The following is a 26200-nucleotide window of genomic DNA, read 5'->3' on the forward strand; positions in this document are numbered from 1 at the left end:
ATTACAATTTGGTTTCGGTTACTCTGTTGATAAACCTAACCTAAATTTGATAAAATTTTTATAACGTAAAATAAAATACGAAAAAACCTCTACAAATAATAATCGTACAAAATCCAAGGTTCGCTAAATTAAATGACCTAAATAATTAAGAAATCCAAACAATACTGTTCCTATTTTTTGTTCAACATGAAGGCCATCTGAACCACGACGTCTATTTATCAAATTATTTCACGGTACTTTACGTCAGCAAATAATTTACTGAAAACCGCTCCATTTCGGTACTTAAATAGATTTTCACTTTTACTTTACTTTTAAAAACATTACTGAAGATCATCTGCGATTAAATTATTGTTTTTGTAGTAGAATAAATTAGTTTCATTCATTATTAATGTATGGATCTTATAATCTGTATACAGCACCAAAATGAAATATGTACATACATAAATAAATATAACATATTATATCATTAAAAAAGTAATATAACTCAAGCAATATTTCTCAAACTGAAACTCACTTTTTAGAATATATAAAAATATGTAATAATATGTCCCGCGACAGTTCTGCCAAAAACTAAAGGCGTGTACAACCTATCAACAGTACCAAAGTTCCACCGCTAGATGGCGGTGTTCTTAATAAATAATTATTTTTAAACGAAATGGTCAGAACCGCCTTCAAATGGTCAGAATTCGACAAAATTTAAATGGGATCAACCGAAAGGTAAGGTAGTAAGCTTACAAAGAATATAATAAAAAATTCTGAGGTAACAAATCCAAAAAAATACAGTCGAACCTCCTCCTTTGAGTCGGTTGAAACGGAACTTTGTAACGAGTGTTGTAATTAAATAAATAAATATTATCCACATACCGGTGTCTGAAGAGAGTGACAGCATGGTAAGCATATCTGGCCCGTCATCCGGCGGCGGTCGTTTCTCCTCGTCAGCGCCGACCACCACGATACTGGAGCCCGACCGGCGGCGCGGTCTGGAATTGAACACGTGGAAATTAGTATGTGTAGTAGTATAATGGTCCATGTACTTAGTAATGTAGTTAATAATGGCCAAACAATTAGTTAGGGTCCAGGTAAAATACATAGTTTATAAGTAATGTGTGAATAGTGCTGGTACAATTAAAAAGGATTGTAAATAATGTAGGGTAGATTGAAAGTTCTTTTAATAGTTTTATAGGAACAGTAATCTACATACTATTACGTCGTTTTTAACCTTTATTATTTCAAAAATTGCGAACTTAATTAAAAATGCACTGTCCCAACTCCCATTATAAAGATCATGTCTGGTAGTTCTGACTTATTAACCTACTCCAGGACTAGGAAATAGTGTCATAAGGTATGTAGAACATTCATGGGATGATAGTCACAAACAAAGCCACGGACAGTAGCTAGTACATCAATATAACGAGATAGGCTAAGGCTAGTAACAGACGCGGCAGTGCGTGTCGTCACGCAGTGTGCACACCGCTTTATATAACGGCTTTGAATTTAAAATTCCTCCTGTTATATTGTTATGGATGTATAGGATTTATTTACTATGCTATTACATAATTATTATACGTACACATACGTACATACATCGTAGGTACATGGTGATTAAGCTCATTATTTTTATAGACGTAATTTTTTCAACGTCACGATTTGCGATAACTATAGTATTGTTTGAAATTAGTTCCGTAGAAGGTAAAACGTTAACCATAATTTCGGATAACAATTACTTAGTAATTGTACGCATTTATTAGTAGGTACATATTTTACAACTTAAATATCCCGATGTTTTAATGCTTTTTACGATGAAAAATATTCAACAAAGTACAATAATTTATAGCACTGAATTAATATTGAATCTCTTTGACCCATAATTTGAAGCAAGCTTCAAATTATTATAAACATTAACTTCCTTTGATAACTATAACAACAGTAATAATTCCCCGCCACAGTCTCTAAATTAGGCATCATAATTATCCCAAAAAAGCTCATTTTCAGCGCACAAAGTATGTAGATCGCAGAGCAGTGTCAAACGAAGCGAATGATTGCGGCCTAAGTACGGCGGGGCTCATGTTTATTTCCACCCGTAGCCAGCCGGAGCAGCGATGGAATGAATACAACGGGGTAAAGTCGTGAGCGATACGCGATTTGGATTTTTAATATTTTGATACGTATATCGTATTGTATTCGTAGTTTAAATACGAGTACATTTGGTAAGTAGTAGGAATGTTGTATCAAAGTCCATGCTCTTCGGTTCATACGCAGCGATGGTCTTTTTAATTTGATTGAAAAAAAAAGAACTAGACTGTGAAAGGATTCATAATAATTAATAACATTTGAAAATGGAAATTATATGTACTAGTTTTCTACTATCACACGGATTTTCAAAACTAAAATAACTAAACATAATAGAAAAACTTAATAATTGATTCAATTAGCTTAAAAAAATCCAACTCTTAGTTTTAAATAGTGTGAAATAAATAAAACCGCTATCGCTTATAACTTATGTCGCTCATTTTCATACGAAGTATTCCAATTTCGGCGTCGCATGTACGTAAAATAAAATCTTGGCTAGCGTGACCATGCTTTAGGGACTATTTTGGTTTGCTTTTATCCAATAAAACGAACAGGAGTAAATGCAAATGCAGCCAATGCAATAGGTAACCCATTGCAGAAATATCTGTAATGGGTTTTTCTTATTTTTTAACGAAAAGTAAGTAATTTTTTCTCGCAATAACGGACTAGTCGGGTCTGTAGTGAAACAAGAACAGAGAAATTAGAAATTAAAGTTCATGTTAATGGTTATATCGCTTACCAATACCTATAGCGTAATAAAAATATATGGCGCAAGCTCGTTTGCCGACTTATATATAAAAAAAAAATATGGTAGGTACTTATTTTTGCATTGTCATTGACCCTTACAAATGCGGAAGAACTGGTTATCATCTATATTTCAATAAGGATTTTTATAATTTCATATGTATCGCAAACAAGTGTAGCTGTTTACTTTAACAAGTGTATGTTATGCTTCTACAAATATTACAAATGAAGATATTATTATAATAGACCATGATTAATAATCAAACATTAAACCAGAGACAGACGTATGTATTTTATATTTACTTTTGTCGTTAATACAATATTTTATGTTACTTTTTTTATAAATAATTTCATGTAAATTGTGACATCACAATCCATACTAATAATATTATAAATGCGAAAGTAACTCTGTCTGTCTGTCTGTTACTCAATCACGCCTAAACTACTGAACCAATTTTCATGAAAATTGGTATGGAGATATTTTGATACCCGAGAAAGGACATAGGCTACTTTTTATCCCGGGAAAATGACACAATTCCGGAAATCCCACGGGAACGGGAACTATGCGGGTTTTTCTTAAACTGCGCGGGCGAAACCGCGGGCGGAAACCTAGTATAACAATAAACCACAAATCAGCCGTGGTACTTGGTAGTGATCTACATTTGTAAATATTGCAAGCTCTGACGTCATACCAGACGTCAATTGCAGTAACTTATGCATCACTAGTTAAAACTATAATATTTTTCCACAAATCACAGTACAAAGCTCATGGAAGGAATATTTTCCTAACAAAAAATCACAACGCACGAGGATTTTCACGCAAAAATAATAATTAAAAATGCAAAACTTAAAATAATTTCCATTGTTCCGAATATGTATTTATACAACATTAATCAACTATTCATACTTTTTATTCGCATATTTTGTTCCATATTCATCAGTTACATAGGTATAATGAAGCCAAGAGAAATAGCCACCCTACAGCTTAAAATAATTTGCGGATCAAGGGCTTTCCGTCCCAGATTACTAGTCATTTGAACGGGCTACACTTGGAGACATCTTTAGTATACTTGGACGCGTCTGGCGTTTATCCACATGCTAATAATAATAAAAATTAGGAAATACAGCCTTTATATAATCTTTAATGAACATTTAAAGTATTGACCCTTTATATGTTTAGGATTGGTCAAAAATCTTGAACGATAAAGTTGGATTAAAAGATGTTGAGACTTTTAGCACATAAAAAAATATATTATTGAATCAGTATACGAACATTATTGAATCAGGGCAACGAGGTACAGAGGTATGTTAATAGAAACAACGTAGTAATAATATAATTAGTATTCTGTTAACACCTACCTCACAAGGAGGTAGTTAAATACCTTCCCACTTATGTCCCTATTTATCGGTATCTAAAAATAGAAACATACGTTATAATGTACCTAAGCCAAACATAAAATAAAATATTGGTCGATTGTGTAATGTAATATCACTACATAGTTATAACCTTAGATCATTAAGTAATGGATGGAGTACGCTGGCAAATGTTCTAACTAAACTTTCTGCTGATTTTGGTGCGGGGAGGGCAACTCACACTATTGAAACACAATCACACATTCTCAAAAATAATTTGTGCCACGAAAGTCGTAAAAATTTACGACCTTTTAAGCGACGAGTTTTTAAATTCAACTCTATCCCTAAGTTCATAAAGATTAAATTTGTATTTCATTCCAAGTTGTCTCGTGGGGAGTGTGGTTCAATATCGCGTTCTAAATTCAACTTTATAACTTAGATCATAAAGTTTAAATTTGTATTTCTTTAAAAGATAGTCTCGTAAGGAATGCGGTTCATTATGGCGTTTTAAATTCAACCTTCTCTCTTAGTAGATAAAGATTAAATTTGTATATTTTCTTTCCATGATAGTCTCGTCTCTTTCTCTCTCGAAACATGACTCGATTATTTGTTTTCATAATTCATCATCATATCGCTAAACGATACATCGACGATTATTAGAAATTGCATTTAATTAGAAATGTACGTTAAAAAATAAAAAAATATACACAAATTAAAGGTTATTCCATCTTTTTTAATATTCGACATGTTTGAATTGCTTCTGCAAGACTTGACAGTGCAAAACGGCATTTTTAGCGGAGCACTCGCAGACGTCCTTTCGATGTTTTACGAATACGCAGAGTGTTTGTAATCGATTACGCAAGTAGTTTTTATGAAAGCATAAGATTTTTCGATTCGAATAATCTTATACCTCAGCAAAAGGGGAAACGCCTGCGAGTGTTATCCATTACTCTGATGATCTAAGGTTATAACTTATAATACAAAGTCGCTTTCTCTGTCCCTATGTCTGCTGAAATCTTTAAAACTACGCAAACGCAACGGATTTTGATGCGGTTTTTTTTTAATAGATAGAGTGATTCAAGAGGAAGGTTTTAGTATATAATTTATTATGTTTTAGACAAAGCGGGCGAAGCCGCGGGCGGTAAGCTAGTAATACGATAAACATACAAATGCAATTTCCTAGTACAGTAAAATAAATGTTTATAGAGACTTACTTACATTTTTCTAAACGTATATTTTCTTGCTCTCATACATAACCGATTTTAGTTATAATGCGATTTATAATGAAACCCAGTTTTTTGTATTGTACTTCCTAAAAACTTGTTGCTTATTTCTTCAGTGTTTATAATCTTCTTATATATATAAAAATGAATCGCAAAATGTGTTGGTAAGCGCATAACTCGAGAACGGCTGAACCGATTTCGATAATTCTTTTTTTATTATATTCCTTGAAGTACGAGGATGGTTCTTATGTAGAGAAAACGTAAACATGTACCACGGACGAAGCCGGGGCGGACCGCTAGTATCTTATAATAATACTTTTCGCTAATTATATAGATAAAGCTATCATAATATCTTCAATTTCATCGGTGTTTACTGTTTATATACTTATTATGTAAATGAAACTATCTTATTACGCCTAAAATTAAAAATAATTCATCTTACAACGAGTACCCACGTAAAGTAAACTGTGTTTAATTTGTGTTCGGTCAATATTTTCGTTTTCCATACCTAAATAGATTCATCCTTGATTCATCTTAAGTATCAACATAATCTTGAAGAAGGTTCGGCTACATTTCATCGCAAAAATAAAAGTTGAAGAGTGTGAAATAGAGAATAGAAACTTATATGGCAGTAAGAAATGGTGTAACATAACAATAATATCCTGGCTATGAACACACTTATTTTATCTGGCTGAAACTAAAACATTTATTTTAAGTTTTAACCATCAGGAATGAAAATCTACCGGGTACGGGCGTTTGTCCACTACAAGGAATTTTACGGTCCGGCATTCCGATTTTTTACGGTCCGGTATGGCACGCAATTAATCTAAATACTAGCTTGTGCACTATACGTAATTTTACTGTCCGACATTTTACTTTTCCCTATTCCGGATGGTTTTTTGAGTTTACGAGTCGCTGTAGGTATAATAATTGTTTTCGAGTGCCCACTTGCTTGGATTTTACTCTTTTTATTGCATATGCCAACTGAAAGCAAGCTCTTGTTTTACTTTGTTTTAGCTGGCAATGAGATTTGAGAAGTCGGTATTGTTATTTTATATACATTGACCAAGCATTGACCTATAATTATTATCTAAGTAAGTGTTGGTAAGTTAAAGTTCAAGTGGGAATAGATTTAGCTCCTCGTCACCGATTAAAATAAATAAGTGAAACACGCATTTTGAATCTCTTACGGAACTTTACTTTTTATTATAACGAAGTAATATAATATTTCACCTTCTATATTTTTACTCGTTTCTTGTAAAATGCGAAAACAATCATTTATGATAGCATTATACCGCCATCCTCCTTGAGCTGTACCGCACTGATCCGAGTAAAGACGGACAGGTGCACAAGCAATTCATCGGTTTTTTCATGCCACACCGGACCGTAAAAAATCGGAATGCCGGACGGTAAAATTCCTTGTAGTGCACAAGCGCCCTACTTCCAGTGAACAGAGTCTTGAAATTTAGTTAAGACAACGTCCAATACGCACAGATAAAGGAAAAAATGCTAAGAGCATAAATTTAATGTTATAACAATAAAAAGAGGTTTGTTCCGTGCCTTCGACTCGCACTTGGCTTTATTTAATCGATGTTTAATTTATCGTGTTGTTTCTTACTTGCTCATGTCGAACAACTTAAAATTAAAAGAGATATAATACGGGGGATATTAATCAATGTCAAGTTATTATTAAAAGTGGGGCTAAAGATATGAGATGATGAGTCAGGTGTTTTCCTTTTATATTTTATCAACCGACTTCCAAAAGAGGAGGATATAACTTCAACATTTTTTTTGTACTTTTTTACGCGATTATCTTCTATACTTATAATAAATCTGTAGAGAGGCCAATTCTGTACATGAAATATATTTAAAAAAAAACTATGAAGGGGTGATAAGGGATCGCTACTGATGCCAAAAATGCAATCAGTAAAATTTTTGTCTGTCTGTCTGTCTGTCTGTCTGTCTGTCTGTCTGTCTGTCTGTATATTCGTTATAGAAACAAAAACTACACGACGGATTTTAACGAAATTTGGCACAATTATTCTTCATACTCCTGGGCAGGTTATAGTAAAAGAATCATGTAAATTGGTGTAGAAACACCAAAGTTATACATGAAATACGCTATAAGTCATCGCGCGTGAATTACATGCCATAAGGATTATTTTTGTGTATCAGTTGCCGCGTTCGACGCGCTTCGCGGCGGGAGCTATAAAAAGGCGGCGGGTCCGCACCCGTTTCGCGTTGTCACGGCATCACGTGTGAACGGCTGAACCGATTTCGATATTTCTTTTCTATTATATTCCTTGAAGTACGAGGATGGTTCTTATGTAGAGAAAACGTAAATATGTACCACGGGCGACGCCGGGGCGGACCGCTAGTTATAACAATAATAATGTGTCATAGTGTTTGTTTTTGGTTCGAAATTAAAAAAAAATACACTTTCGGACGTTCGTAATTAGTTATTTACCATTTCTTTCAATTCATACAAGCACGTATAGTTTTTGAGTCTTATATTGTTGTTTATTATAAAAAAAAATAGATTTACTACAATGTAATGATCGCGTGTTTCCCGCCATTTTTCAAGTGTCTCGTCTCAGATCAGCGATTGTAAACAAAACAGCTAGGATAGTAATATTAATGTAGCGTAACTATAGGGTGGGTTGGGTAAGGCTTGAACTGGCAGAGGTTTAATTTATTATATGAATATTTTTATCGAAATTTTACGTGCTTCGTTTGAGGTTTGTATCATGCACATAATTTATCTATAGGTAGTCAATTTTCTTTTAATATTAGTAAGTAATTTAAACAAAAACTTCTGATCAGTGATATTATGACCTACTGGTCCAGATTCAAAAATATGTAAATGCACTCTAATTTTGGACTGTATGGTATTCACAAATACTAAGTATAAAGAAGATTTCTGTGCATAATTTTAGTTTCTAGTTTGTTGTACGGTTGTACCTTACACTTATATAATATTATGTTTATGCTCTTAAAATTTGCCAACCGGGAAATACTTTATTCCGGAAATTTAAATCGATTTAAAACTTAACCAACCGCTCTCTCCCATACCTCGGGCCACTCATCGGAAGTTCCCCTCACAATAGCTACCTGTTCGTTCAGGTAGCAGGTACGTACCTGACCCATTTTATCTTTGTATGATATTTCCGACCGGTGTTCCGTGAGATGATACTCATTTTTTATAGTTAATATGTAATTATTAATTTTAAGAATATATATACTGGGGAAGACGGTAACGGATTCTATAGTTTGGCTTTATCTCGGCATAGAAAAGTATAGATTTTGAAACTTATTGCTAGATTAAGAATAAATAGATTTGAACTCGGTATGTGGCAGGCAAATTGTACATTTTCGCCGTAAAAAGGCATCGTCAGTTTACAAATGTTGGGCATTTTGTCAATACAAAAGCAATAGGTAATACATATTTAGAAACATAAAACTAGATAAATATAGTTCTATAAGCAGTAAAATTGGCTTTTTAAGACAATAAAGAATTAGATGACGCAGCTGATAACGTAAATATGACGCTACAAAGTACCGTCAAAAATTAGTGAGGCATTATTTTGATAAGATTGCATTGTTACGTTTAAAAAATGTGTTTTTCTTATAAAGTTACATCATGTATTACGATAAAAAGTTATTTCCATTTGGAAGGAAATTAAATCGATAAACGTGAAAACTAAAACACAATATAATGTATTTTATCAATAGGTATTAATAATGTCTGGATGGAGGCATATGTTGTTCGATAGCTGATAACAATTTTATTTCGAAACATAGGAAACATAAAATATAATAAATTACCGATAGAATGAGGATTCAAATATTTTTACGATATTGTTTGACCCGAAATGTTCATATGTGCTGAATCAAAATATTTTGATAAATACGAAAATTCTCGAGATACGTGTGGTATTTGAATGATTGTATATGTCATATTATCCCATTGCTAAAAGGCTAAACAGATTTGCATGTACCTAGGTGAAGAAAATAAATAGAATTGTATCTATATGTTTTGGAAAAGGTTATGGAAAATCGTCTTTTCAACAAATTCTTTGCAATATATCGAGCGAATTCATTCTGAACCCAATAATCTCATATTCAAAGTTTTTACGTTACATTGCCCTCCCTTCAATTTGGAAAAGGCTTTCCGGTCAATATTAAAATATTCACACATATAAAATAATAAAGTTTTTAACCCAGTTTTAATTAATTTAGCAAAAAATATCTCGACTAAATAAATCGAGCTTACAAGAGAAAATTTTCTCAAGTCGACTTCTTTATATATAAGAAATATTATTTTCAATGGACTGGACTTTGAATTCATAATTTCTTGAAGAACCATTAGTAGATTAAATGGGGCCGTATAGCGAAGAAAGTTGTTATTTCGCAAATATATCCCTTAGCGTTAATAATAATATATTATATCAATAAACATGTTTTAAATGCTAGTTGCTCAATTGTGGAACATAACTAAATTATTATAGGGATTGAAATGGATTGTCTAATTCTTTGATTTTAATAAAAAATACAAAACAATTTACTCAAATGTTAGAGCACTTAGAGGAAATTAAAACCACAAAACAGTTATATTTATAAATTGTTGTATAATTACATCTAAGATCACATCACTGCTTAACATCAGATTTGATACCGGTCAAACTGCCTATATAAAAAGACTAGTATAAAAAATACCAATGTTATACTTCTTCTTTCTTTCTAACCAAATCAACAACAATTACAAAGTTTGAACCAACATTCTCAACAAAAAGTCTTTAACATCAAACCGTTCATGTCACACTAAAAACGAAACACACCCGGAACAAAGCTTTCCAACATACATAACCGACCAACACTTACACAAACTAACACAACACTTAACACCAAACTATTAGTACATATGAGCTACTAGCTGTGCCCCGCGGTATTACCCGCAGTGCTCCGCTCCTATGGGTCTTAACTCTTAGCGTGACGATATTAAGTAGCCTATAATCTTTCTCGATAAATGGGCTATCTAACACCGAAAACATTTTTCTAATCGGACCAGTAGTTCCTGAGATTAGCGCGTTCAAACAAACAAAATCTTGAGCTTTATAATATTGAAATATAGATAGGTACACATGAGCCAAGTACACATGAACTGTATGTACACATGAGCTAGGTACATGGACATAGTCCAGCAAGCAGTGACGAGGGTGTGAGATCGCTAAACAAACGATTGTCACCACAATGGCTATTGTGCATGACTTTACAAATATTTGACGATGCTCACTCTGGTTTGTGATACATTTCATCGTTATAACTGACTGGACGTTCTAGAATTCCATATCTTTGTATGTAGGTTGGTTATGATAGGAAATCTAGCTGCTATTGATCGATTGATTTCTATGGTATTACCAAAAAACAATTTAAACACAGTCTAACTTTAAACCAGGGATCTGTCACTTTAATAGTTGTCTATGTGAAATACGACAAAACCAGATTAAAGAGAACTCGTGCTTAAAGTTAAACCCTGTCTAAAGTTTTTTGTGGTAAGACAGCTAGTTTCTTAAAGTACTTGTCTATTTTCCCATAATTAGTATTATTTATTAATAACTAGTGGTCCGCCCCGGCTTCGCCCGTGGTACATATTTCCCTATGTCCTTCTCCTGGCTTTAGACTACCTCCCTGCCAATTTTCAGCTAAATCGGTTCAGCCGTTCTTGAGTTATAAGTGGAGTAACTAACACGACTTTCTTTTATATATATATATATAACTATTCTCTTTTCCAACCGACGTTCCCAAAAACGAAGTAGGTTCACTGTATTTTTTTTTGTTACGGATAACTCTGTAGGTTTTCTATCGACGAAATTATTTTAGTGTTTGATAGGAAATTATTGTCATAATTTATCCCATTTTAAAGCATGGCGTCTGGAACTTTCGTGAAAATAGGACATTCTTTTAAAAGAATATAGTTCTGACAATTTTAAAATCGTCCATAAACCACATCGATAAAAATTCTACGATACGATCATTAAATGCTCATTTAAAATCGATTTCCAATCTATATTCTAGCTTCTATTGTGATCTAGCTTCTCTAACTATATAAGGTATCCACTTGAGAACTGAGACGGTATTGTTGTCATTGTTACTGGTAGGAAGGCTTAGTTCAATATGAGAGATGCCAGCAGCTTTGATGCTGTTATTCAAAGATGAGCATTATTGTGTATGGGAATTTAAGAACAGTATAGTATCAAGAATAGGTGAAAATAATGTGGATATTGTAGGCAGGATTGATGAGAATGAAATTATAAAGATAATTGACAATTAACTATTGAGCACAGAATTTTCAAAGTCAAGAACCATTAGTAACTATCTGCTATTAAATATTGAAGATTATGATTATTCTCTAATTATACTATAATTACGATATCCAGAGCTTTAGTGAATAAGAATTAATTTCATGATGTTCAATATTCAATGCAATTTGCACGCAATCCATATTTTTCCGACATAATATAGAATTAAAAATACAGCTAAAATACATCTTTTCTACCTTTACAATGTTTTTATAATCTCATTCAGTTTATAAATAAATCTAATTGCAGAATGCAGGATTATAGCCGACAACCTCTCTAATGAAACAGTTTATTATGATAAACAACTATGTAGTGATGAACAAACAAAACGAATTATTTGTATTAACAATTATCCTACGCTCTACAGGAAATTCATAATACTCAATCTACAATGCAATTACGCTCTAATTTCATATTCTCTATGAGTTCCTAAATCCTGACATGTACAATCTGCGAACAGTGATAAGCAGAAGCAAATCATAATTCTACCATTGTGTGATTGTGTCTGCGCTTTTGGAATTAGAAGCTAATCATTCCAACTTCAAAAGATACTTAAAATAGATAAACAAGCTTTTAAGCTAGCGAATAATCACACCATAATAGGATAATGGGACTAGGTCGATTTGTGTAATAAATAATAATGTCCTATAATATTTATTTATTTATTTATTTATTTATTTATAATAGTGTTCTAACTTCGAAGGATACTTCCGTAGCTAGATATAATAATTCTACAAAAGCTTTATGTGGAATTATTTATTAAAAGTGACTTCATAATAATTTTGCTAGAAAATGCCACTTCATAGATTCTATTAACTACCAATGGATATTTTGTTAATTAAAAGAAGAAGCATAAGAACTGCTTCTTTATCCAGAAGTATAAAATTGACAAGCTTCAAGTCAGTCTGTTGATGAGCATTTCTTACTTTAGAATCAAATAAATCTATGGTAGGTACCTAGATTTACTTTGTCAAGCATTTCTTTCTTTAGAATCAAGTAAATCTACCAAACTTTGTCGAGCATTTCTTTCCCTAGAATCAAAGATATAATTATATTTCCTTGAGAATTTTCGTCAAGTAGATGCTTGAAGTTAGTAGCAGTGTGGCTAGGTACATAGCGTATCGCTGATGATCGTTGACAAAGCACGTTGGTATGCGGTCTGTTGAAACGTGATAGGAGTGTAAATTACCAACGCCTGGGTAGTATCTGAGTTTTATTATAACTGATATTATTGAACAGATTGGCTATTTGCAGAATCAAAAGTCTTTTCCGCATTGAAAGAGGGTGTATAAAAAATAACAAAAAATGTATTCTCAATAATGTAATAGGTTCTACAGCTAGTTCATCAACATTGATGTGGAACTACAAAGTAATAAGAAAATATCAGTAGTATGTGTTGAAATTTGAAGTAACAGTGGTAGCCAAGTGCAATTTATTGCACAAATAATAAAATTGCCACCCAAAAGTAAACTTAGCTTCGCACAGGAAATAGGATTAAAAATAAAAATCAATCACGTATCACAATTTTAACATTTTTATTCTTATTCTGTATTGAACTTTAAAGACATTGAATATTGAAAGTAATTTTAATATTATATATACCAGAATGTCCTAGAAACTTAAGAACAGTGTTGAAGCCAACATAATACAATGAATGACTAGAGAAACAGGAAAAGGAGGAAGCTTTTCAAATACACCGGCATTCCTTCCTCAATAACGGTACAGAACATAGCAAATCTACACTACACGCCTTTTACCTTCAAACATGTGTCTCTCCAACTCTACCGTTAGGAAATTGCATGTGAACGCCTAGTGTAAACGCGGCCTAATTTAAATTAAAAAAGTAACAATAGTCTATGCCAGTTTACAAACAAAAGTACTTAGACTGAATGGCAGACCCAAAACAAGTATTACAGGTTTGGCCGGAAACGAGCGATTTGATCGCGTTCGCGTTGACGTCACATCCGCGTGCGTTGGAGCGAGATGCAAGATGCGCTCTGTCATCAGCTGATTGCTAGATTGAAAAATATATTTTTCGGATAATTACATTGTCAATTATTTATTAATAATTAATGATAATTCCTCTTCTTCTTCAATGCTATTTTGGAATTTTCACTTATAAAACGTCCAAAGTCTTCAACATACCTACATTAAATAATAAATAATAACTGTATTCGCTATAGGAAAAATATTGAGTATTTGACTTGGTATTGGGTAAGCGACGCAATTTTATCATCATTTGAATAAATAGACAATTTATTGAGGCCTTAGAGTTAAAGTTATTTGGTTTCATTTTATATCCACACCAGACTTGATATTATATTACAAATGGGAACATCGATCTGTCTGTTTGTAACGTTTTCGCAGTTATACAACAATTTTAATACGTAGATAAATAATTGTTTGTTTAATTATTGTACTTTACATGTCATATCCCTATCATGAAGTCATCATCACTACTCAGACACAACTATCTTCAAGTACACGCAAGCAAAGCCAAATGCAAAGCTTGTAAACTCATTTACATATGATATTTCTAGTTCTCAATGTGTATGTACACTTTGGTTGTGAGTATACGGCTTCTCAACTCCACCTCAAAATCAATAACAGGTGTAAGTAACAGCGTGATTGGCATAATTTAATTACCGAGTTAATTGGATATATACTGATAATTTAACCAAACAATAGTCGTCAGATGTTTACATGAATCATCGGTATAATTATACGCAGAACACCAACGTACCTTTGAATATGTCACAATTTATACTCTGAAAATTGAAAATATAACCACAGCTGAAACTTCAACAATAAAAACGTCCATTCAATTTAACACGTAGCGATTTACACTGGACTGCACTTCTCTGGATATTCAGAGCACTATTAAAAAAAAAACAATAGCACTTTCGGTTTCCCGCGCACTTAATTTCAGCCGTCACAGAATACGATTCCAGGCTGTCAATAATCCATTAAAAATAAAATAATTTAAATATCGAAGCGCGCGTAGTTTCCCGCGCGCGCGTACACACTAGCTGGGTCCACACCGGCCGATCCACCGCGATCCGATCGCGCGCGGCAGGCGCACGATCCAAAGATGCGGGCGGTGTGGACGTGCCACGCGCGATCCATGCACGCGTTTTGCCGCGCGCGATCCCTACCTGGTGCGATCCGTTAGCGGGCGGTTTTTGTACCCGCTTCAAAGGTGCCTCAGTTGCGTGATGCGCGCGGTGTGGACGGTTGTGTTGGATCGCGCGATCCACCTCACCATGGACATCTCAGAAAGTCGAATATTATCTCAAATTGATTAGCATTCATTCTTGCAAAATTGTGTTCAACTTCATCTGAAACTAACTCTGCGTACAGCTGAGTCCCAGATGCCAATCGATTTTTATAAAATTGTTTCACCCAAAACCGTCGATTTTTATTTTTTTTATTTTTTGCGCAAACATTTCAGTATAATAAAAGTTACTGCTGCAACGGCAAGACGCCGCCGTTGTACGTGTGACTCCATATCGTACAAGAGTTAGACTGGCTGAATCACGGATCGCCTTAGGATCACTTGGAGCGCATATTTTGGATCGCAAGTTTTTAAAGTGGATCGGCCTAACATGATCCATGATCCATGCTCCGCGATCCTGGATCGCGGATCGCGGGATCACTGGATCGGCCGGTGTGGACCCAGCTAATGACAGGTACGACTGACTAATTGCCACAGATAACAAATTGATAAACAAACACGCGCCGATGGTTGGTGACGTGTGGCGCGAATGGGTGTGATTTATAAATAAGAATTGAAGTGACGAGGAAAATCATCGTTGCATTATTCGATTTGTCATTAAAATTAAATTATCATTTTAACAGCGTTTTTTTATAATTTACGACTTGAATAGTTTTACACGATGAAATAAAGTATTGAAAACTAGCTTTCCTTATTATATATAAGCTTTCAGTATTTAACTAATTCAGGAGCCTATGGATTCATATATAAGCTGTACCTATTTTTTAATGCCAATAAAGTTATTTATTATTATTTCCGCCCGCGGCTTCACCCGCGTTTCCAAAGAAATAGCATAGATCCCGTTCCCGTGGGATTTCCGGGATAAAGCCTATCCTGTGTTAATCCAAGTTACCCTCTATATTATGTGTGCTTAATTTCATTGTAATCGGTTCAGTAGTATTTGCGTGAAAGAGTAACAAACACACACACACACATCCTCACAAACTTTCGCATTTATAATATTAGTAGGATATTCATACCTCGTTAATACGGGTGCAGTGGGTGTTCATTGAAAAATTAAAGTACCTATGACATTCATGTTGAATTTTTCAATTTCCTTTTTATAATTCTTGATTCTTAAATGAAGCAAAGTAATATGCTCTTCCTAGAAACGCTATTTACTTAGCTCATATGAATGCTAAAATGAACAATATTTCTGCACAAACTTTCACTACTTTTACCGGATGTATGCGATTAATACCTGAAGACCAATTCTTGTGATAATTTTTACAAACATGTTCTTTAAACTATGTTAAATCGATTAGCAAGAATATTTATAAGTATTAATTTATATCAAAAAGTTATCAAAAAATTTGGTTAGTTCTAGTTTATTTTGTTTCAATTTAAACCCTTAGAAGTAAGCGTACCAGTTTGCATTATTGACCCTCAAGGGACAGAAATCTCTGCACACTAAAGTTAACAGCAACCCTCATAGTAATTACTGTTGGACATTATATCCCAGAATCTGGGCAAATAGGTAGCTATTAACAATTTTGTCACCTTATATGAGCATTTTAATTTAAAACGGGGCAAAACGAGCGGATAATTGCAATCAACGATGTACTACATACTATATACAGGTTAAGCAACATAGAGTGCGGTCAGAAGATTGATGGATGACCTGAACTATGAATTTCTATTTTATCCTTGTTACATTTACTTTACAATATCACTTTTTCACCATTAACAATATTTTAATGATTTAAAATACATTACATCACGCAGACTGGTAAGTATAGGTACCTACCCAATCATAGTTTTAATCTATGCTAATATTATAAAGCTGAAGAGTTTGTTTGTTTGTTTGTTTGAACGCACTAATCTCGGGAACTACTGGTCCGATTTGAAAAATTCTTTCGGTATTAGATAGCCCATTTATCGAGGAAAGTTATAGGCTATATTTCATCACGCTACGGGCAACAGGAGTGGAGCCGCGGGGGTGAAACCGCGCGGAGCAGCTAGTTAATTATATACAGGGTGTCACACTATTGGTATACTAAGCGCGAAGGGACTTAAAGGTTTGCATACACTGATCATGAAAAAAATACTTAAACAACAAAATTACGTCAAAAATTTTTTGCTAAATTTTTCCTGAAAATCCATGTTTTCTTCTCTGGTTTCGCGCAGCCGGCATATAACGCTTCTCTAATGTGAGCATTTTGTCTATGAAAACATAATCTTAAACGATAGCCCACGTGCTGGTGGCAAAGCTGGGCGGGTCGCTTGTTATGGGTGTACACATAGACTTTTAAGATTTCATCTATTTGAAAAAAAAATGCGTCTGGAATTTTTTAAGTATTTTTTACGTACTCAGCGTATGCAAAACTATAACCTCCTTTGAGCTTAGTATACCAACAGTGGGACACCCTGTATAGGTAAGTACCTAACAAGAAAACAATTAAATAAACTTAAGATCAATATTCAACGCACTAACTAGACTTATTACACAATTTTTACTTTAAAAAAATGTTTGTAGAAAACGAGAAGGTACTTTCAATTTTAGAGTGCAATTTTTTAGTCTGACTTTTAGTAATTAGGATCTTTAGCGTGACCTAGACTAATTGGTGCTGTCCGTCGTTTATGAGAATTACAAATAGGTAGCCGTTTTATGTTTTGATGTCAAGAAATGTCAACTTTTTAATTATTTTAATATTGATTCCCCTTTAAATATATCAGACTTCATATATATCTACTGTAATATTCATAAATAACTAATCATGCTTTGACATAGAGATAACATATCGAAAATAATACAATACCCATTAGAAATAAGAATATTGTAATCACTCTACTTTTTTACAAATATCAAAGCTATATCACCTTATTCACTCACGACTACATAATCTCTCTCGAAACTAACATAATAAATATATATGGGATGGATTGGACTATTTGTTTCTATTTTACTCAAAAACAACAAGCTCGATTTCCAAAATTCCTTTACTGTTAGAAAGCTACATCTTTACCAAGTAACATAGGATATATTTTACCCGGCTCATACAGCTGTCAACCCGGGGCGAAACCAGGACAAGCAATAAAGCATTTTCTAAACATCACATAGAAAAGAGCAGCCACAGAAAATCTCAAAACTTTAACTAACCACAACAGGACCTTTGCAAGGCTTCGCAACCCTGTTGTTGTTTTTAATTAAACATTTTCTCATTAAAACATGCTTTTATGTTGTTTTTTCGCCACATTGACATAAATGGACCAAGCGGCGAGTACAACGTTATCAGAAAGTATTATTTTTTCATGACCCCAAAACACATTGTTACTCAGGATTCATATTTAATATTTATATGTATATTTTTGGATTTATTTATTCCACCAGAAGCTGTAAATGCTTTGAATGTTATATAAACATCGTTATAATTTCCTAAGGTGTAGAAATGCCGTAAATTAATTGTAGTCGATTTCTTTATAATTCGAATATTTTAATGATTTTCAAAAATAAAACAGTATTTTGTAGTCCATGAGTATCCATGCAAGAATTCTCCACTCAAAAAAAGGTCCTATTTGATTGTTTAAATACAACACTGACAAATTAACAACCTCGACACCAAGCTTATTAACAAAATAAATATTTTAAAATAATGTTCTAGACGTTCTCATATCTATTGTTGAAATCTGCGTTTACTATTGTTCAAATCTGTTAGCAATTAATAAAATCTCACCGTGAACACGACATACCGTACTTTCTCAATTTATTCACCGGCCATTGTTTCTAGCACATTCTATTACATAATTCGATAGTGAAAACATTGACAATGGTTTTGTAGATAATTAAATGAAAGGAAAGGTTTTTGAAATAAAATATCCCTGCGTCGAAAGTTCTGAAGTGGTATACCTAGTAAAAAAAATTATAATCACCTAATGTTATGATTATAATGAAAAAGAAAATCTCATAATTATTGGTAATTATAAAAATAATTTATTGACAATTTAATTCAAGAGATAAATTAGATCTAATCCAACACATGCCACATTGCTTAAAATCTTTATGAAAAGATAACAACAAAATGGGACTAATAATTTTAACGACACCTCACATAAGACATACCGTTATTTCCAAGTTATTTCACTCCTGTATTTTTAGATCTATGAATTATTCATTAATATTATACAAATATCGGAACAAATCAGCAATTTGGAGTATTCGCAACGGCATAAATGTAATTGTTGAAATAAACAATCACCGCTACTTCCTATTTAGTTATGTCATTTCTTTCCCAAAACATTTTTAAGTACAAATGTTAAATAGCATGAGAAATATTAAAACTTGCTTCAGATGAATACCGTATAAAAATCAGCTGTGTGTAATCAATCTTTCAATTAAGTAACGTTTCTATTAATACAGATATAAAAATACTAGCTTTCCGCCCGTGGCTTCGCCCGCGTTTTCAAAGAAAAACCCGCATAGTTCCCGTTCCCGTGGGATTTTCGGGATAAAACCTATCCTATGTGTTAATCCAAGTTACCCTCTATATATGTGTGTTACAACTTACACACACACACTCACATCCTTACAAACTTTCGCATTTATAATATTAATAGTAGGACTAGTAGGATACAAGTCTAGATTTTTGTTACAATATTTAAATAATGAATATTATGGAAAAATATCCAGCACAATTTATGCAGTAACTAGTAAGTATTAGTTTCTTACTCCAGATTCCAGAAGTTCCCAATGCAGACATTAGATACCAGAATGTATTTTATATTATGACGATTTAAAAAGCTCTTCCAAACAAGTCTAGTTGAATGAACATAATATGTTTCAGTTTAAGTATAACGTATTCTTTAAATAAAAAAAAAGACGGGTTACGCTTTTTCGATCAGGTCACGTGTCCTGACGCGAGTTTAAGATTTTATACCCATTACAGAAAAAGTGCTCAACGCCGCTAAAGAAGTTTTCACTTCAAAAATTAGACTTAAATAAATCATTTCATCATTTTCATATTCCTTTCTCCTAAACAGAAACTAATTTTGGGCAACACTTTCGAAAATATTATCTCTGTACAATTTTGTCACACTCTTTTTAAGACAACATTGCATACAGAATTGTAGTCTTTTTACACGTCTGGTTATATCGCCCTACTAACCCGATCCAATAGAAAACTAAAGCCGCAATTCTTGGATGTTTTTATTCACTGCATTCACTAGAACAGGGATGGCGAACCAATGGCACGCGTGCCGTTGCTGGCACGCGACGAAATAATTTCGGCACGTCACTGATTGAAACAGAAAGATTGACCAGTAATATAAGTAAAGATGCCAATAATAAAATTTTAGAAACCTGGAATGCGTTGCCAGAAACATTTAATTGTTTAAAGAAGCTGGCTCACGCTATTCTAACTGTATTTTCATCAACATATGCCTGCGAGTCATTGTTTTCAGAGATGAATAACATCAAAGCCTCTGTTAGAAATAGACTGACTGATGAATCAAGTTGAGCATGCATTCTGCTAAAAGTAACATCGTACAACCCCAATATAAGTCAATTATCGTCCAATCTGCAACAACAGAAGTCGCACTAATTTTTAATTGCTCTTGTAATTGTATTTTTGGTAAATATAGAGCTTTGAGTTGATATTGTTTTTTTACATTATTTTTCCACTGATCACAAAGTCAAGAATATTTGATGGCACGGCTGCGACGTCATTAAATATTATTCCAGAAAATTGGCACGTATACGCATAAAGGTTCGCCATCCCTGCACTAGAACATCTCAGACGCTTAGCACCAGAACAATCACACATTGTTACACAGCACAATACGATTTCAATGGCACGCCATTGACGGCACACCCTGTGGGTGCGTCGTGGGAAGATTGGAGAATGAGCGTGGAAAACGCAGCGTTTTAACCGCCTCTTTTATAGGAGAATGCATAATTTACGTTTATCGCAGGACTGTGTGTAATTTTTACCAAGATTACCATGACTAGTCAGTGTGGACAGTGGATGAGGCCGGAGTCGGTTTACTGGTCGAGTATATGGAGTAATTCATCCGCGACCCGGCATTACTTGCCAAGTCTACATACACAATACACATTACACATTTCCATACTAGAATATAGGTACTATATATACTAGCCAAATTCCATCGTCATTCAAACTTTTTTCCACTGCACGTATCGCGATGAAACATATACATATTTTGATAAATATATATTTTAATTCGGAATTATGATATATAAATGTGATACGCAGAGACTAGAGGTAACTCTGAAATACGTAAAATACGACCCACGAACGAACGACTCCGAACAGTTTATACTTTATTTACATGAAGTTCTTATTTTTATTTAACACTTATAAACTTTAATTTGCAGCGTTTAAACCAGCCTTAACTATCACAAATGGTAATAATTCACAAAAAAATGTGACGATAAGTGAAATGTTCATCTGCAGTCTGCACTGGTTTCAACTAATTACCATTGGTAGCTGTGTGACGACTTTCAAACGTGAATATGACGAATGATTATAATAAATTTGCGCTCTCAAACCAGTGACCTACAATAGCGGGTTTTGATACTGAATATGTATTATTTTTTTGTTCAATATACGTATAGATATCGTAATTTATCACTACATAGCATAAGTCGCTGTGAATGAATGAATGAATGAAAAATGCTTTATTACATTGAAAATACATAAATACATATATATAACAAAGACAAGATACAGAAACAGCAAGGGCGGCCTTATCGCTAGGTAGCGATCTCTACCAGGCAAACCAATGCTGTGGTTCTCGGTCCGTACCTATATATGCTTGAATCTTTAAAACTACGCAACGGATTTTGATGCAGGTTTTTTTTTAATAGATAGTGATTCAAGAGGAAGGTTTTATAGTATATAATTTATTAGGTTTTAGACAAAGCGGGTGAAGCCGCAGGCAGCTAGTAGATTATAAAAGTTTGTTACATTACTTCTATTTTATTTAAATTACGATATGGAATTTAAATAAATATAGGGAAATTATTCAAATTGTTACAATTAACATGGTAATGTTTTGGCGTTGTGACTGCCGAAAGTTGGTTCAAGTTAACTTTGCCACAATTAATCAAAGAAAGTCGTTTTACTTATAAATTACACGCAGCTTGCACCTATGTGAAGTTGGCAACTAACTAAATAAAAATGAGTGTTTCTCAATTCTATTCGATTGTACTAGGTTTGTACCGGATTGTACCGCTATTTATTTCGTTTGTACCCCAAAGGGGTGGGGAGAAACATAGGGTCGTAGTTATATGGCAACTAAGTGAATAAAAATGAGTGTTTCTCAATTCTATTCGATTGTACTAGGTTTGTACCGGATTGTACCGCTTTTTATTTCGTTTGTACCTCAAAGAGGTGGGGAGAAACATAGGGTCGTAGTTATATAGTTCGCTGCTAACTGAATTAAAATGAGTGTTTCTCAATTCTATTCGATTGTACTAGGTTTGTACCGGATTGTACCGCTATTTATTTCGTTTGTACCCCAAAGGGGTGGGGAGAAACATAGGGTCGTAGTTAAACTGAATAAAAATGAATGTTTCTCAATTCTATTCGATTGTACTAGGTTTGTACCGGATTGTACCGCTTTTTATTTCGTTTGTACCTCAAAGAGGTGGGGAGAAACATAGGGTCGTAGTTATATAGTTCGCTGCTAACTGAATAAAAATGAGTGTTTCTCAATTCTATTCGATTGTACTAGGTTTGTACCGGATTGTACCGCTATTTATTTCGTTTGTACCCCAAAGGGGTGGGGAGAAACATAGGGTCGTAGTTATATAGTTCGCTGCTAACTGAATTAAAATGAGTGTTTCTCAATTCTATTCGATTGTACTAGGTTTGTACCGGATTGTACCGCTATTTATTTCGTTTGTACCCCAAAGGGGTGGGGAGAAACATAGGGTCGTAGTTAAACTGAATAAAAATGAATGTTTCTCAATTCTATTCGATTGTACTAGGTTTGTACCGGATTGTACCGCTATTTATTTCGTTTGTACCCCAAAGGGGTGGGGAGAAGCATAGGGTCGTAGTTATATAGTTCGCTGCTAACTGAATTAAAATGAGTGTTTCTCAATTCTATTCGATTGTACTAGGTTTGTACCGGATTGTACCGCTATTTATTTCGTTTGTACCCCAAAGGGGTGGGGAGAAACATAGGGTCGTAGTTAAACTGAATAAAAATGAATGTTTCTCAATTCTATTCGATTGTACTAGGTTTGTACCGGATTGTACCGCTTTTTATTTCGTTTGTACCTCAAAGAGGTGGGGAGAAACATAGGGTCGTAGTTATATAGTTCGCTGCTAACTGAATAAAAATGAGTGTTTCTCAATTCTATTCGATTGTACTAGGTTTGTACCGGATTGTACCGCTATTTATTTCGTTTGTACCCCAAAGGGGTGGGGAGAAACATAGGGTCGTAGTTAAACTGAATAAAAATGAATGTTTCTCAATTCTATTCGATTGTACTAGGTTTGTACCGGATTGTACCGCTTTTTATTTCGTTTGTACCTCAAAGAGGTGGGGAGAAACATAGGGTCGTAGTTAAACTGAATAAAAATGAATGTTTCTCAATTCTATTCGATTGTACTAGGTTTGTACCGGATTGTACCGCTTTTTATTTCGTTTGTACCTCAAAGAGGTGGGGAGAAACATAGGGTCGTAGTTATATAGTTCGCTGCTAACTGAATAAAAATGAGTGTTTCTCAATTCTATTCGATTGTACTAGGTTTGTACCGGATTGTACCGCTATTTATTTCGTTTGTACCCCAAAGGGGTGGGGAGAAACATAGGGTCGTAGTTAAACTGAATAAAAATGAATGTTTCTCAATTCTATTCGATTGTACTAGGTTTGTACCGGATTGTACCGCTTTTTATTTCGTTTGTACCCCAAAGAGGTGGGGAGAAACATAGGGTCTTAGTTATATAGTTCGCTGCTAACTGAATAAAAATGAGTGTTTCTCAATTCTATTCGATTGTACTAGGTTTGTACCGGATTGTACCGCTTTTTATTTCGTTTGTACCTCAAAGAGGTGGGGAGAAACATAGGGTCGTAGTTATATAGTTCGCTGCTAACTGAATTAAAATGAGTGTTTCTCAATTCTATTCGATTGTACTAGGTTTGTACCGGATTGTACCGCTATTTATTTCGTTTGTACCCCAAAGGGGTGGGGAGAAACATAGGGTCGTAGTTAAACTGAATAAAAATGAATGTTTCTCAATTCTATTCGATTGTACTAGGTTTGTACCGGATTGTACCGCTTTTTATTTCGTTTGTACCCCAAAGAGGTGGGGAGAAACATAGGGTCTTAGTTATATAGTTCGCTGCTAACTGAATAAAAATGAGTGTTTCTCAATTCTATTCGATTGTACTAGGTTTGTACCAGAACGTACCGCTTTTTATTTCGTTTGTACCCCAAAGAGGTGGGGAGAAACATAGGGTCGTAGTTAAACCGAATAAAAATGAGTGTTTCTCAATTCTATTCGTTTGTACTAGATTTGTACCAGAACGTACCGCTTTTTATTTCGTTTGTACCCCAAAGAGGTGGGGCGAAAAATATGGGGTCGAAGTTATATTATGTATCTTTGAGGTACAAACGAAATAAAAAGCGGTACAATCCGGTACAAACCTAGTACAATCGAATAGAATTGAGAAACACTCATTTTAATTCAGTTAGCAGCGAACTATATAACTACGACCCTATGTTTCTCCCCACCTCTTTGAGGTACAAACGAAATAAAAAGCGGTACAATCCGGTACAAACCTAGTACAATCGAATAGAATTGAGAAACACTCATTTTAATTCAGTTAGCAGTGAACTATATAACTACGACCCTATGTTTCTTCCCACCTCTTTGAGGTACAAACGAAATAAAAAGCGGTACAATCCGGTACAAACCTAGTACAATCGAATAGAATTGAGAAACATTCATTTTTATTCAGTTTAACTACGACCCTATGTTTCTCCCCACCCCTTTGGGGTACAAACGAAATAAATAGCGGTACAATCCGGTACAAACCTAGTACAATCGAATAGAATTGAGAAACACTCATTTTAATTCAGTTAGCAGCGAACTATATAACTACGACCCTATGTTTCTCCCCACCTCTTTGAGGTACAAACGAAATAAAAAGCTGTACAATCCGGTACAAACCTAGTACAATCGAATAGAATTGAGAAACATTCATTTTTATTCAGTTTAACTACGACCCTATGTTTCTCCCCACCCCTTTGGGGTACAAACGAAATAAATAGCGGTACAATCCGGTACAAACCTAGTACAATCGAATAGAATTGAGAAACACTCATTTTAATTCAGTTAGCAGCGAACTATATAACTACGACCCTATGTTTCTCCCCACCTCTTTGAGGTACAAACGAAATAAAAAGCGGTACAATCCGGTACAAACCTAGTACAATCGAATAGAATTGAGAAACACTCATTTTTATTCACTTAGTTGCCATATAACTACGACCCTATGTTTCTCCCCACCCCTTTGGGGTACAAACGAAATAAATAGCGGTACAATCCGGTACAAACCTAGTACAATCGAATAGAATTGAGAAACACTCATTTTTATTCAGTTAGTTGCCATATAACTACGACCCTATGTTTCTCCCCACCCCTTTGGGGTACAAACGAAATAAATAGCGGTACAATCCGGTACAAACCTAGTACAATCGAATAGAATTGAGAAACACTCATTTTTATTCAGTTAGTTGCCAACTTCACATAGGTGCAGCTTGCGTTTAAACGTTTTTAGCTTAAGTTAAATTGTTAACAGATATAAATTGGAGCTGTCCTTATAACTTGACATTCTTGACACTTTGTTTTTCTTTACGAATATTTGAATATTTCCAACTAAATATATAAGAATGTATAAGAAATGTATAAGAAAACCGAACGAAAGTTAGGAAAATAACTTGATATTCCATGTGCTATAAAATATTTTATGAAATATGGATTTCACATTTTGATAAGAAGTTCTTATTAAGAACTAAGTAAATCTATGTTTTATAAAAAATGTACAGTTTACAAGAAAATTTCTTGAAAATTCCACCTAAGTAAATAGACATGCAGGAATACGTACCTATTTCAATGTTACTAAAGATTCACTATGATATAAAATATATAATTTTAAATATTACTAATTATTTGCTCTTAATCCGATAAAAAATCTTAACCAT

General features: G+C 33.9%; 1 protein-coding gene across 4 annotated transcripts in view; it reads right to left on the minus strand.

The window, feature by feature from the left end:
- Positions 1–26200, minus strand: part of sdt (MAGUK p55 family member stardust) — a 130646-nt gene that overhangs the window by 82906 nt on the left and 21540 nt on the right. For 3 of the 4 annotated variants that reach the window (XM_089697636.1, XM_089697639.1, XM_089697637.1), the window contains one exon: positions 865–980. In XM_089697636.1, coding sequence (XP_089553762.1) covers positions 865–980 — 116 coding nt within the window. Of the gene's footprint in view, positions 1–864; positions 981–14492; positions 14769–26200 lie in introns of those variants that run through there. The other variant, XM_089697638.1, reaches the window with a different exon arrangement.

The sequence above is a fragment of the Colias philodice genome, chromosome 7 (genome assembly GCF_061535455.1).
Source record: "Colias philodice isolate Cphi_HAF_F1 chromosome 7, ilColPhil1 Martin Lab GWU primary, whole genome shotgun sequence".
Classification (NCBI taxonomy): domain Eukaryota; kingdom Metazoa; phylum Arthropoda; class Insecta; order Lepidoptera; family Pieridae; genus Colias; species Colias philodice.